This window comes from Anguilla anguilla, chromosome 11, assembly GCF_013347855.1.
Source record: "Anguilla anguilla isolate fAngAng1 chromosome 11, fAngAng1.pri, whole genome shotgun sequence".
Lineage (NCBI taxonomy): Eukaryota > Metazoa > Chordata > Actinopteri > Anguilliformes > Anguillidae > Anguilla > Anguilla anguilla.
The window spans coordinates 22,391,109-22,405,178 of NC_049211.1; the positions used below are offsets into that span (position 1 = coordinate 22,391,109).

The 14,070-nt window shown below is 46.8% G+C and overlaps 1 protein-coding gene across 1 annotated transcript in view; it reads left to right on the forward strand.

The window, feature by feature from the left end:
* The window catches only part of LOC118208074 (guanine nucleotide-binding protein G(i) subunit alpha-2), an 82,056-nt gene that overhangs the window by 43,131 nt on the left and 24,855 nt on the right, over positions 1–14,070 (forward strand). Inside the window, exon 2 of the mRNA XM_035382348.1 lies at positions 12,824–12,866. Coding sequence (XP_035238239.1) covers positions 12,824–12,866 — 43 coding nt within the window. The remainder of the gene's footprint in view (positions 1–12,823; positions 12,867–14,070) is intronic.

Consider the following 14,070-nt stretch of genomic DNA (forward strand, 5'->3'; position numbering starts at 1 on the left):
CTCTTCTAAGAGAGATGGCAGCAACCACTCTACAAGGCACCACTTAATCAAATCAAGACTTCATTTTCATAATTGAAGCAGGCTTATTACGATAAGCTGTCAATGATTAAGCGGGACCTGGAGTTCAGAAAAGATTTGCAGACCTACACTGGTCGATGTGAGTCTTTAGACTGGAAATGCTGTGCTTTGAGACTAGAAAAGTTGTCTGGGTGTATCAGCTGTGACATTTCTAGTTTTTCTCCTCTGCATTGTGTGCTATAAAAACCAACCCACTCTCGGAATAGTAACAGAAGTGATGATGTAGACACTGGGGCCTTGTCTTTACTCTGGCTGAACAAGCTTTTTTGTTTCTTACAAAAAATGAAAAAGTAGGCCTTAACTTTTCCATAATTCAGTTAGAGAAAGGGAGGGCAAACTGCACTGAAAAGCTGTACAGTACAAATTCAAAAAGTGAATTCTCTCTCGGATCTCTGCTGCTGATTTCCTTAGGCTGAGAAGCTGCAGACTGTGCTGCATTTGCTTGGCACAGGACCACTGAGGTAAATGAATGCACGCTGTGTCTGCAATGGATACGGGTTGGCATTGTTGCTTTCTAGATGGTTCTATCAGTGTAGACTTGGATCTGAATCTCTTCAGTGAGTGAGCAGTATCCCCATGGCTGTCCAGGCCATTATCGGTGCTCTTTTTATTCTCTGGAGCAGGCTGAATAATGCTGTATGTATGAAAGGAGAGTAATGCAGCTTTTTTTGTGATGACAAGTGTGTGAGTGCTTGGGAAGGTTACTACATTCTTATTGCTTTTGGGACTTGTATAAATCTGTGCTAAAAGTGTCATTTCTCATTTCTGAGGATAGTAAAGCATTTTCTCTTTTGCTAGAAGTCTGTTGCTTCCTATTTTTCTCCCCCTCCCTCTCTCTCTCTCTCTCTCTCTCTCTCTCTCACACACACACACACATACACACTGCTCAAGAGATCTGAACTCTGAAGCATAACATCTGAGTATAGAGTGCATTATGCGCACTGCAGAAACAGTATGGGAGACTGAACGATGCTCTGTGTATGCAGCATTTTGGGATGGGACGTGTGTGTGAGTGCGTGCGTGTGTGTGTGTGTGTTCAGGAGGGATCAGAAAAGTGTCTTGAAAAAGTCATCTTTTTTGCAAGCGAGAGATAAAAATGCAAACCAGAGATCTTCGTACTAAAGCAAAAAAGGAGATGTGACAATGGGCACCTCTCCTGGGATGCAGTGCCCGTGAATGAGTTTCCTCAGAGCACTGCAAAGCACTGACTCAGACGTTCTGTAGCGCAGTCGCCTGTCTGAACTGCAGGTATTTGCAGTTTAAAGGGAAGAGTCTGCCTGTCCTTGCAGTCTGCTTGTCTGGAGGGTACACAGCAGGGTGTGATAGTTTTAATTTTTATCAAACATGCCTTTAGTCAAGCTGTTGCTAAATGCAGCCTAAAAAATGAGATGACAGTATGCATTCAATGGGACATTTTTAAATGAGCTATAGGCTACATTCTGTTCTCCGATTGCGATGGCGGTTGTCCTGGCTTTTGGCCTTTGCACTAATGGTCGTTTAGTGTAGCGTTCGGCCATGTCGCTTGGCAAATAGCCATGAGGGTGCTTTGTGCCTTTGTGAGGTGCTATAAATGAATTTACGCTAGAGAAGCATTCATGTGGAATGGGTGAGTTTAATCTGCACGTACAGCGCTAAAGTAGAGTAGCAGAGCAGTAGCAGGTTTTCTCTGGGGTGTTTTGTCATTCGTCTTGTCACCTGTCTTCCTGCCTCCTCCCTCGGGAACTCCGGCAAATTTAATCTATTCCAACGCATGTCTGAAACAGTACAAAAGAGCTGATTCCGCCTATTTCCTTTAAAATAACCCTTTAATTGGAAATGGATTGCAGTCCTATGAGTTAAAAACTGCCCTTTGAGTCAAAAACAAAGGCTCATAGATCTAAGGAATTACGTAACTAGGAATTAAGAAAACAGCCTCACACAATGTTTTAAGTTAAGATGATGCTAAAAGGTTCTAATGATTCTGCATATTGCCTTCATGTAGGCTATATTGCTTTGTGGATTTGCACAATTACGCTCCCCATAATAGCCAACCTGAAAGCAGAGGCTCTGATAAGGTCTCCTCTGTTTAGCTTGTACACCTGTTGTAGCGCCATTTGAGTGGAAGGCAATATGCTGAAACATTTTAATCTATTATCCTCATCTTAACTAAAAACGATGAGGTTTGATCTTGTCTGAACGTCAGTCAATCAATCAGTAAATCTTTATTTGTGTAACAGTGTGCTTTACAGTGTAAAAAAGCAATACAAATCAATGAAAGCAATGAAACAATAAAAATCAATAAAACATTGTTATAACAGAAGGTAGTTCCTTTCAGTAACGCAAAATGGGATTTTATTAAACGGGGCATGTAGAGACGTTGAGCGATGTTGACCGTGACTCATTATCCAGAATAATAGTGTGCAACAGCAGCTCGTTCTTCATCACGTCCGCAGTGATGGATGTGGAGCCAGCTTCACCATCAAAAGGCTCCGAAAGACATCCCCACAGCTCCCCAGTACATCATAATCACAGCCCGGGCACTACTGCAGCCGTCAGCGCGTCAGCAGAGATGTATTGTTCTTTTAAGTAAGCTCGTCACCGCTAAGTGGAGGATTGATTTAACTCATACAGTAAGGTGGCAAAAGCTGCGCGCCATTAAAAACCGTCTCTTAATTCTGCGGGCGAATTACTGCACATTAATAAAACGCCTCCTAAAGACCCTGGCTGAGATTAGGCCGAGACGGAGCGCCGCAGATCTCTTTAGGCGCTCGGCGAATGCTGCTGCAGAACGCCGGGTGCCTCCGCGCTCGTCCCGTCACTGACCCTGAGCGCGGTAGAGAAAACAGAGGGATTAATGGTGTGCTTGTGCGCGCTGCGCTCAGTCTGCCCAATTAGACCTGCCACAGGACAGGGATGGGAAGAGACGGAAGGTACTGTGCGTGCGGTTTACTGGGGGTAATGGAGTTAGGATAGTGGAATACTCCAAAACATGAATGGGGGTAAAGGGGTGTGTAAATGGCTCAGCCAATCACTGTTGCTCGTGGAAAACCTTTCTTATTTTCATTAACTCCCACTCACTCTCCTTTTAGTACAGCCTCTCGCTCACTCACCGCAGCTATCAGTGGACAGGGATAAGGGAGGGGGGATGCTCTTTTTGCAATTTGGTCGGCAGTGTTCTGGAGCGGCTTTAGATGACATTGTCGTGCGAGTGCCGGACAGAAAGAGCCTGCCCCCACTGCCAACCACGTCCCCAACACGTCCCGCTCAGTCCCCCCATCAATCCCCGCCATTGTATCTCCATCCAGCAGCGCCCCCCCCCCCCCCCCCCACCCCCACCCCCCCGGCCAGGCAAATGGACACAAGTGCTGTGAGCGCGGAGATGGCCATCTTGCTCTTACTGTACCTCAGGGGAGAAGGGAAAGATTAAAGCGGGCTTCGCTGGGTACCCCTGCGCTGACCGGGGGGTGGGGGGCACCGGTAGGCCAGCGTGAGACCCATTGTCCGGTGTGAGAGGAAGGACGGCCGGAGAGAGGAAGAGGAAGGGCCCTTTTGTGCTTTCTATGCCCTCGGAGTGCACACGGCCACTCGTCTTTAAATAAAGTGAATAGATCGGAAGGAAACCCATGGGTGGGGGAAACCCTCGCTCCACTGCCATGGGGTTCACAGAGCCTGGAGTCACGCCTCCAACCACGCACCTTCTCCTGGGCAACCTGGATTATGGTCTGGTCTCAGGAGACGAGCAAATAAATAAATGTCCTGTCAGGTTTATGTTGCACTTACCTGTAACAGAAATGTTTTTGCTCTGGGCAAATGCCAACCGTGGTGAAGACCAGTGACTGATGCCTGAACTTTTAAAATAGATTTCATAACAGGTTGTTCAATTACTGCCCATCCCACCATTCCCCACCCCTGGGTGCATATCAGACCAAAAGTTATTATTTTGCCTCATTAAAATGAAGGGTTGAATCCACACTGTATGGTTATCGATGACACTGTTTTCAGACTCTCGTTGGGAAGCATTGTATTTGCTCATGGCTCAGTGCTGATTTACTTAAATAGTTCAAAAATGTTGAACAGTCTCTAACAAGAAAAAAAAATCAATTTACTGGATGTTCTATTGAATTCAGTTTTGCATAATGCATATTATTTCTGTTAGTGCCTGGGGACATCTTAGGTACCTGCAGGGCGAGCGGTAGCCTAGTTTGAGCTCCTGCGCTGCAGGTCTGTCGGTTTCCGTGGGGATCGGAGCCAGCTCGCGCGGCGGGAGGCGTGGGTTGTGAGGCCCAGGCTGAAGCGGGCCGCTCTCAGCTGGCATCTCTGCGTGCCGTCGCACTGACTGAAAGCTGTCCGTCTTCTCCGGCCTCACTGAGCGCGCTCCCCCCAGTCATCGCCGTTCTGTCGCTGCAAATCTGCACCAGATGGCACGTCCAGGCCCGTCAGCTGCCACCCATGATGGTTCCATCCACCACAACTCGGGAAATAATATCTGCCGTTTGCCAGGGACGAGTCTCTGTGGGCTTACTCTTTGGATGGACCGTAAGAGGAGTCTCTCGTGCAGTACGTCGCAGTCCACCACGTGATACCGACTCCACAGATGCATTTTTTCCATTTCACAGGAAGCGTGACGTGATGTTATTAGGACATAACATAATGTCAACTTAGATTTGATGAAGCTTGAATAGAAGTAAAGTCTATGGGTGTCTTCTGCTGGGTAATATCAATTTGCATTTTAAATTCAGTATGTGTATGTAACCCCCCCCCCCAACAAAGTAGTTATGTAAGCTGCAGCTGTCGAATCCTAATAGTACAACATGATGAAATGGAGCTCATGTGCATCGTTGCAATTGTTTTCTGTCTGAATGGCTTATCTACCAATGTACAGTACGGTATGTTAGATCATCATATTTTTTCCATACATTAAAAATGGACTGTAGTTCACACACAGCATATTCCACAGCTCATGCCTAAGTTACTGGATGAATGGACTTGGAAACATGGCCCAGGCTGGTCAGGGCTAAGTCTGGTCAATCTTTCTTATCCCAGAGGGGAAGTTGTTGTGCAGACAGGGTCCATAAAACAGAGTTTATGACCTGAAGACCGGACAAGATACAGAATTGTGGAAGAACTTAAGCACCTGGTTTCATCAGTATTGATCAATGTACTGATTGCAGCAAAGCTCAACATACCCAGAGGGGCCCCAGAACCAAAGATAAGAACCTCTGACCTAATAGATGTGCAGGTTACAGCCTTCTCAGGGTGACCATCAGAGCCCAGCAGAGTCAGAGCACAGAGGCTGAATGGAGTGCAGGTAGTGTCTGAAACCAGCCTCAGTGAAGGACTGCCAGTGACTGAGCATCGCTCAAGCTTATCTCGGGTCAACTTTCAAAATTTCCTACACATATCCCAATATTATCCAGTATGCGACAAATGGAAAACTGGCGTAGATCTACTCTGAGGTTCTTTATGAAGGCCAGTCCTGGTTTGGGATGCCTGGCTCCTGCAGAGCCATCATTCAGCCAGGACACTGTTGGACTGCATCAGAGCCGGTTTCATAAGGCAATGGGTTTTCCTGGGTAGAGTTGTGCCTATTGATTGTTTTGGGATATTAAAGTCATACATTTAATTAAATGTTTTCATTGCGGCATTGGCTTATGGTTTGTCTTAAATGTTCAAGAATGACTTTCTAAAAGACTAATTGCTTACTCGGTGTAGTGAACTCAGGCTTTCCAATGAAAAACAAACACCTGAAAGTACAAGTAAACTTGGCCAGATCTTAAACTTTTTGAGTTATAGGTCATTTTGCTGATTCTATCTGTTTTAATGTTATTTAAATGCTATTTTCTCTTAGTGAGGGATAGTCTATACCTGTTGTATCAACAGGTTAGTTCGCATCCACATTATAGAGATTCATGACATTATGTCTGTTTGAAAAGATTTTTTCTGCCTGTTTTAGTCATAATTGAACATTTTGGCGGAATCTCCACTTATTATGCACAACCTGTTTTGTAGTTGCTGTTGAGTTGACGATGATGTAAACAAGATGATTATGTAGTTTTAGTGTAGGTTGCAGTGCCTTATTGCTGAATACAGCCCCTCCTCTTACACGTCCAGTTTTTTTCTCTCTCATACTTTTTCACTGTCCCGTAAAGCTCCAATAATAACCCACTCAATGGTAATTTATTAATCCGGGGCGTACAATAACAAGGACGATCTTTCCCCGCTTCTTCTAATTAAACCTTATTTTGTTTTTTAATAAGCAGAGTCAATTTCACCTCTCACTAAACAATTAGATAGTTATCTAATCCGGCCCCGAAGGGATCAATTATGAGGTCTTCTGGTAGGCCATTAGTAGGTATTAGCACAGTAAACCTGGCCACTGGGGAGGGCTGATCGTTGTCTAGGTATGGCTGTAGAGGATAAAAAGAATCCTGAGCGCTCTGCTTCTCTCTGCTCCCTCCGATCAGGGCCAGCTCATTATGGCTGGAGCTCTGCACAGGGACACTCGTTTTCATTTTTTAACTGGTGTTCATTGGTGTTCATGTATGCTTATACACCAGCATGCCAATGAACAAATACACACACACACACACACCGCTCATTCAGGTTCATTGCTACCCTTATTATCCAGGAATTTCTCTTCCCTGCTTCTTTTGCTCCCACAGCTGGCCACCACCCCAGCAGCTGCATTGGGTTAAAGTTTTCACCCGAAGCTGAGATGAATCACAGGTTTGGAGACTAGCCAATGGCCCTCTTACATATGCCACCTGCGGGCAGGTCAAGTTATGTGCCGCCACGTGTACACCTTCAACTGCTTTCCATTACCACAGAGGACACCATGACGGGCTGTGTGGAGCATGTCCTAACAGGCTATGTCCTTAAAACCAGACTCCTCCCCAACCGGTGATATGGGTGGGGTTTGGTCTTGCATTGGAAGTCCTTTCCTTCTCCCTGGGCAAGTTTATAAAGGTCACTGACCATGCTGGGCACCTAGTGATCAAAATGCCCTCCTCTAGTATCTAATACTGTTCAATTAATGAGAAACAGGTGTGATCCTCAAGGAAATATAGTTTGGGCCCTAACCTTCCTTAATTGACCATGTGTCAATGCTTCTGAGCACCATTACCACTGTCTCCATCAGCAGCGATATCCAGGTCTTTGCTAACAGACAAAGGCTGTTGCTCCACGTCTACTCTGCATCTGCATCTGCTTTAGCGTCCGCTATAATAAACTTCTCCTCCCCCACCCTTCTCTGGAGGGAGTACACATGCTCGCTGTGAAAATGAACTCTCTCTTTAGTGCCTTAAAGGTTGAGCCCTGTGGCTCGTGGACATGAGTCTGCACTCAGCAGAAATACTTTGTTAAAAGGCAGAGGGCCTTCTGTAAACACGCAGTCACTGTGGCCCACATGTGTGTTTCTTTACGTTTTAAACCTAAACCAGGTGGAAAGGATCGTCTCCAGCAAGTGAAGCTGCAGATTCCCGCAGTGCCCTTATGTGATGTTCTTCCAAATTTTCTGTGTGCTCAGGTTCTCTCAGTCCTTTAAAAAGGCTCACTTCCTTTAAATATGGTAAGCGTCTTGTGGGTGACTTCAGGCCATGTACATTCATAAATGTTCAGCGGCCCCAGGCAACAGACTGAACGCTGCGCGCGTTCTCCTCATGAGCCAATGGGTGGCCTCCCCCTTGTGAAGGTTTATCAGCGCAGGGTGGCGGTCGGTGCCTTTGGTCTGTCACATTCTGCTCCTCGGCTCTGAGTACCGGCAGCCTATTCTTCTGTTTTTATTGCTTTTACATTTCAGTCCTGCTTCTGAGCCTTACTGATGTCATCTCTAGGTGTCTCATCAAAAGCACAGAAAGAAAAACTGCGATCGATAGAGGGGCTAAACTGAGCTAATACACCCTGCCGTTCACCCTCGCCGCATTCAGGGTCCACGCAATCCTGTACGAACAAGCGCTGCCCTCACTAAAAACGAGTGCACACACGTACCCCGGAAGGGGGGGCTTACCGGACCGATTACTGAGCCCGCTGTTTACCTGCCATTTGGAGCTTCTGCAGCGCAAATTGAATACACGTTTAAAACTGCGCTGCCCAGGCTGTGAGACGAAGTCGGTGCCGTTGATTATCGGCGCCTCAGCTCTGCGGCGGTGCTTCGCGCAGAGAGAGGAGGCGCTGTGATTAAGGAAATGGCCGTCGGCTCCGGCAGATAAGCGGCCGCCCGTGGGGCCTCTCAGGCCTGCAGGCTGCGTGGGTCCGGCCGGGCCTTCCTTCAGAAGCGGCGCTATCGGAGGAGGCCGAATAACCTAATTGGATATGAAGGCGGCGGTGCATCGCCGTCCACTAAATCAGATCTCTGCCTTTTACGAGCGCGTCAGCTCTCCGAAGGCGATTACGCAGTGGCCGGTTCGCGCAAGGCATTTGTTTTGCAAGAGGAGCCCAGGCGGCGGTGATGAACAGCCCCCTCCTGGATGATTCACCGCCAGTTCCCGCTCTCCCCCCCCCCCACCCTTCCCCCCTTCTGATTAAATGAAGTTCAGGTGAATTTGCGAAATTGAATTTGGGCCTTTTGTGCAGGCGAAGGCCCCCTCGAGGCTGGCACCGGCCTCCCCTGCTGGCAACTGCAGAGAGCGGTCTTTGCAAACGCAAGCTTTTCCTGTCTCCTTTTCTCCTGCTTCGCCATTTAAAAACAAAACAAAGAACTTAAGCTGCCAAATTCTATGTGCTGACTGATTAACGGCTTGGAATAATTTATTATGCATGGATTTTATTCGCTTGCGCTTTAGGCTGATTTGCTATGGTAGCTACAGCTTTGGTGCTTGCTGTAGAACAGTGTAGTTCAGTTCAGTGCTCAGGGTGGTTTTGCTGGGCTCCTACCTGGAGGGAAATCACCTTTCTGGCCAGTGAGGTCGTGTGTGCATGTGGCTCTACTGCTTCTGAACTGACACAGTTTCTCACAGTCCCACATGCAGGGGCTCTATGTACAGCTCAAAAGCACCCAGTACACTGAATAAGGTTGTGTTACTGAGTCTGACAGAGGGACATAGGGCACAAGCCTCTATCTCACACAAAACATGGAACGTCCATGGCCATGTTTATATTTCCTGGCCATTCTAGTGATTCCTCTTGTTCACATAAACAGCAGCTATCCATAATTTCAATGTGTTGATGGCATTCACACATTGATGGTGCCAATAATTGCTGATAACTATACAAACCACTGGCTGTCAAATACTCAAAAAGTGCTAATGGTGGAATGAAAGTAGGCCAAGCACTTAACCCAAAATGTGTATTGTCAATGTTAACATTGCTTACTACCAAACTTGCTAACTAATGTTGAGTAGCTTGCTAATGGAGAAAAAATGAATCTTACCAGCTAACTTTCCTGGGCAGCATGAACTCACATGCCCCGTGCATTGCATAGCAGAGGGGCTGAGCTGTGCACATTGTAAAGGAAACTGCCTCCAACTTCATGAGAGCAGCCATGAAAATTTGAAAACGCTCCTGCTCCGGAGCAGGAAGCCTTGCAGCCGCAGCGGTGGTGGGTTCAGGAGAGCATGATTGCACCGTGCATTATTTATGTGGAGTCAAGTACGAGTCCCTGCACAGCTGTACAACTGCTCCTTTTCCCAACAATGACTGACCCACATTTACACGTGAAGCCCCAGTGCAGTGTTCTCCTGAATGGGCTGTTACCACTGTTTCCTGTTTGTAATGCAAAAACCCATCAAGGCTCCTTCCATTTCTGCAGTTGATTTAACCCAATTACCTGCTCTTAATTGGACATGAGCATGAGCTATATTTTCTTTGAGGAAGTGAATCCAATTTATTGATAACGCTCTGTTTACCAATCCCCTAATGCATTACCATAAAAACAGCTCTCTCTCTCTCTCTCTCTCTCTCTCTCACAGACACATGAACGCACTCATTCACTAAACATGACTAATATAATTAGCTGCCTAGCTCTGAGGGCTGTTGCAGCCGTGGGCTCACGGTAAATTCATAAACGCGCGAAGCCTCAATAAATTCTGCAGATAAAGCGAGGCTCAACTCAGACGGCCTTTTATCTTTATCGCAAAGACTCCAAAGGTTGCGCTGCAGATTTCAGCTGTGCGCCAGCAACAGCCGGAGGGAGGGAGGTGAGGAGAGGCGGTCAGGGGAAGAGTCCGCGACAAACCGCTCCCTCTCCGCCAGCGCACCGACGAGAGGGAGCTTTCTCTGCTCCTCAGCAGCTTCTCCTCCTTCTTCTGCGCCTCCTCCTCCTCCTCTTTCATTCAGAAATTTCTTGAGGTCTGAGGCTGTTGTTCATTTTCAGGGATGCTCAGACAGGTACACTTCCCGTGCTGTACACGGCAGGGTCATGTTTCTATTCCCAGAAGAGAAGAGAATTAGGGTGTAGATTATTGGAGAGTAGGTGTGCAGTTAGGGGCCAACCACCAGGTCGGTTTATTCTCCATCCTGTTTAAATCAACCCCCTATCTCCAGCAGTGCTCCTATCTTACTCCGTTGAGTGTGATACAGTGGCTCACACAAAATCTTTGCTCAGTTTGTGTATCTTTGTGTTGCGCTGTCAAAGTGCTTCAGCTTCACAGGCATGTCACCTGTTACCTGGGATACGGGGCAGCCTCAGTCAAAGGTCTTCACCCAGGGTTAAGGAAAGCATATGAACACTGCGGAGCGCATGCTCATGAATTACAGAGACCTGACTGGACACGTTTTCCCTTTGTCCAATCAGAGGTCATTTTTACGGAATTAACCCTGGGTCTGCCCTTTGTTCTGTATACTCAGAGTTCTCCACCCCTTTGTAATGTCTGATTTTGCAGCTCTCACACAGAATAGACTGCCTGAGAGCGGGTCCAGAAGTACAGCGCCTACCAGTTGTCAGGAGAGGAAGTGCCCGTCGGGGCCGTGTGTGCTGGAGCTCAAACAGCAGTAAGCTCCATGCAGGCAGAAACAGATGCGGTCATCCGCCAAGCTGCCCACACATATAAAATCGCCCTCTAGGAAGGACCCTTTCACTGTAGCATATGGACAGTTTACCAGCACTGCTGGATCCTGTGCTGTGTGACAAAAAAAATTCCTTCACTGAGTAAAGCTGTGCTGATTGCAGCTTGAGGAGCATTCAGATTAGTTAGGGCCATTAATTAAAACTGGAGCATGAACAGAACTAAGCGATAACTTTTCCTGTAAGTGACCCCCTTTTCTTTCTCTCTTTCTGTCTATCGCCGCATGCACATGCACACACACTGCAGAGACACTGAAAGAATGAAATTGCTCATTTTAAAAAAACCTTGAGAACAGCAGATTTCCCACTGCCCCAGGGAATTCTGGGAGTGTGTTCTTAGGTTTTTGCCTGGTGAGCGAGGGCTTGGCGTCGTATTGTGGAACAGAAGAGTCCTGGAAAGTGGTTGTTTCATAACCACATGCTCTTTTCTCAGAACTGACTTTTCCCCAATCCGGCACTCTCCGCAGCTCATTTTCTCAGCGATTTCCACTAGTAAGATTGCTTTAAAAAGGGCTTATCAGTTCAGCACTCAGAGCCGATGGAGGTTTTTTGCTTCTGGGTTATTTGGGGACTGCATGTGGAGAAAGGCACATTTTCATACTAGAAGGCAAGTGAAATGCAGTTCAGTAAGCCGGGACATCTCTTGGCTTTAAATTGTCACTGCTGGGATCTTCTCTTCTCCCTCTACACTGTCCCTCAGCCATAATGAAATGCGTTGTGCAGACCTGTTACTTTTCTGCAGCAGGTAGCATAGCTTTGCACCCCAGGTGACTGACATGCTGGAGGGCCAATCTTGACCCTTCTGCTATGCTAACCCCACCCTATTGGTCCTAACCACAATGTTCTGTCTCATTGGCTCAGCTTCACACAGATCCTTCAGCAGAGCCCCTCCCTCTCTGCTAATATCAGCTCACGTGAATGGCAGTTTGACATGGCATTAAATGTAAAGGCTGAAATTAGAGATGGACTGCAGTGCTGAAGCACTTTGCTCTGTTCACTGGAGAACACACGTGGAGGAGCTGCAGGTCCCTCCGGTTACAGGCTACAGATATTTGTCCTGGGCACTTTGATGCTCTCTGCCCCCTCTCTTTTTGTCAGGGCATTTTATTCCATGATTAATGGCATTGTCTTGGATCAAAGAGCCAAGGCTGTGCCCCCATCCAGCTCCAAGCATTTATTGTAATGTGTTATTTTCTGGGCATCTCTCTCCTCTGCTTCAGAGATGTTTCTCCAGTGCAAACCCTGCATAATCACTCCATATTGTAGTTCATTAAGGGTGACCAGCAACCAGCAAAACCGTGTTTTTCAGTGTGTTTACAGGGTGATTATGGCTTTTGAGTGCCTACTGTTTTTTTTTAAACGACGAAACAAACAGCTAGTTAAAAGGGACGTGCAGTTCCAGGCGTAATGGTACATAACATTTTCTTGTAATGATAACAAACTGCTTCTTGCAGTTTGGAGACAACAGGGGTCTGTGGTGTCAACAGCCTATCAGGCCTGACAGGAGAGGTGTTCTTGGCAGCGCTGCAAGGTTCTTTGGGCTACTCGATCCTCTTCGGAAGCCTAATTCGCAATGCTACCGGAGGAGGCCTTGCCAATGGCATGTCACCAGCTCAGACCGAGGAGGGCAGAGAGACCCTCCGTTATCTCCTGCGAGGGAGGTTGGAGGACATGGGGTAGGTGGTGGTGGGTGCCAGAGGAAACTGCCCCCCTTTCCCTGTATTGGAGTGTATTTTTAACCACTCTTTGTGTTTGTTTCTCCTGCAGGTGCTGGCGAGTCGGGGAAGAGCACCATTGTGAAGCAGATGAAGTGAGTGAGGGGTGTGGTGGTGGTGGTGGTGGTGGTGGTGGGGGTTGGGGGGTTCCTCTTGGGGGGTTTCCTGCACAGTTCCTCATAACATCACATCCCTGTTGCAAACATCATATTCAGGGTTAATTGGTACCTCTTTTTAAGTGTCTTAAGACTTGACTCCACCCCCTTGCCCTGACCCAATCGTGTGAGAGCTGTGGTCACTCAGTACCAGAAGGTGATCTATGGCCCCCCAGTCCCAGGCCTGGCCAGGCAGTGGCAGCTCTCCCTCGCAGCTGCCAGTGATTGGCCTGTGACTGCAGAGAGCGATGCCATGTGTGGCCTGAACAGAGAGCTCCTTCAGACAGCTGCTGGCAGAGGAATACTGCAGCGTCTGTCTGTCCATTCTGCTCTTAGGGAGCGCACTAATTAGTGTGTGAGACCCTGAATATGGAATATGCCAGAATGATCTAAATGAACGATCTAAATAAACAAATAATATGATCTATGTTTTCCCTCATGCATATTAAACGGAACTATAGCAATATTTGGAAGCATTTTACACATTGAGGGCTTTATTCCATCTGAACAGATCTGGTTGGTGATGTGGTTGCAGACCATTGAAATTAATGTACAACTGTTCTTTTTTGTACTCATAGCTTGGGGGGAAATGTTCCCTTTTTGTGGCTGCCTTAATCTATAAATATATAATAGTTTCACTTATTCATTCAATTATGAAATTATAGAGGATGTTCAAACATTGAATAGTTACATACAGTTCACCCTTGTACAGCCTTCTTAACATCATTGTAGGAAGACCTGTGGCCAGCAGGGTCTGTTTCCTCTGGTTTAAGGTGGCAGGCTGCTCACAAACGCATTCTGAGAGACCAGCAGGGTAAAATCATAATTGAATAGTTCATACCTGTTAAGGAATATTCCATTATTTGACTCTCCCAAAAACATAAACATTCCAAGTAAACCATTTTCAAGTCTGCTATTAAAATATTATGCATTGGCAGCTTGCTTATGGGCTATTTGATCCTATTTGATGTATGCTTATCATCTGAGGTATTCATTCTAAATGACTGACACAGAAACTGTCTCATTATCAACGCAGTACAGCCAGGGTAAAATAATAATTAAGCCAGCGAGAACAGGCTTGAAATGGAATTTGGAATTACACCGGTGATACCGTTAAAAAGGATTATGACATGAAGGACAAATA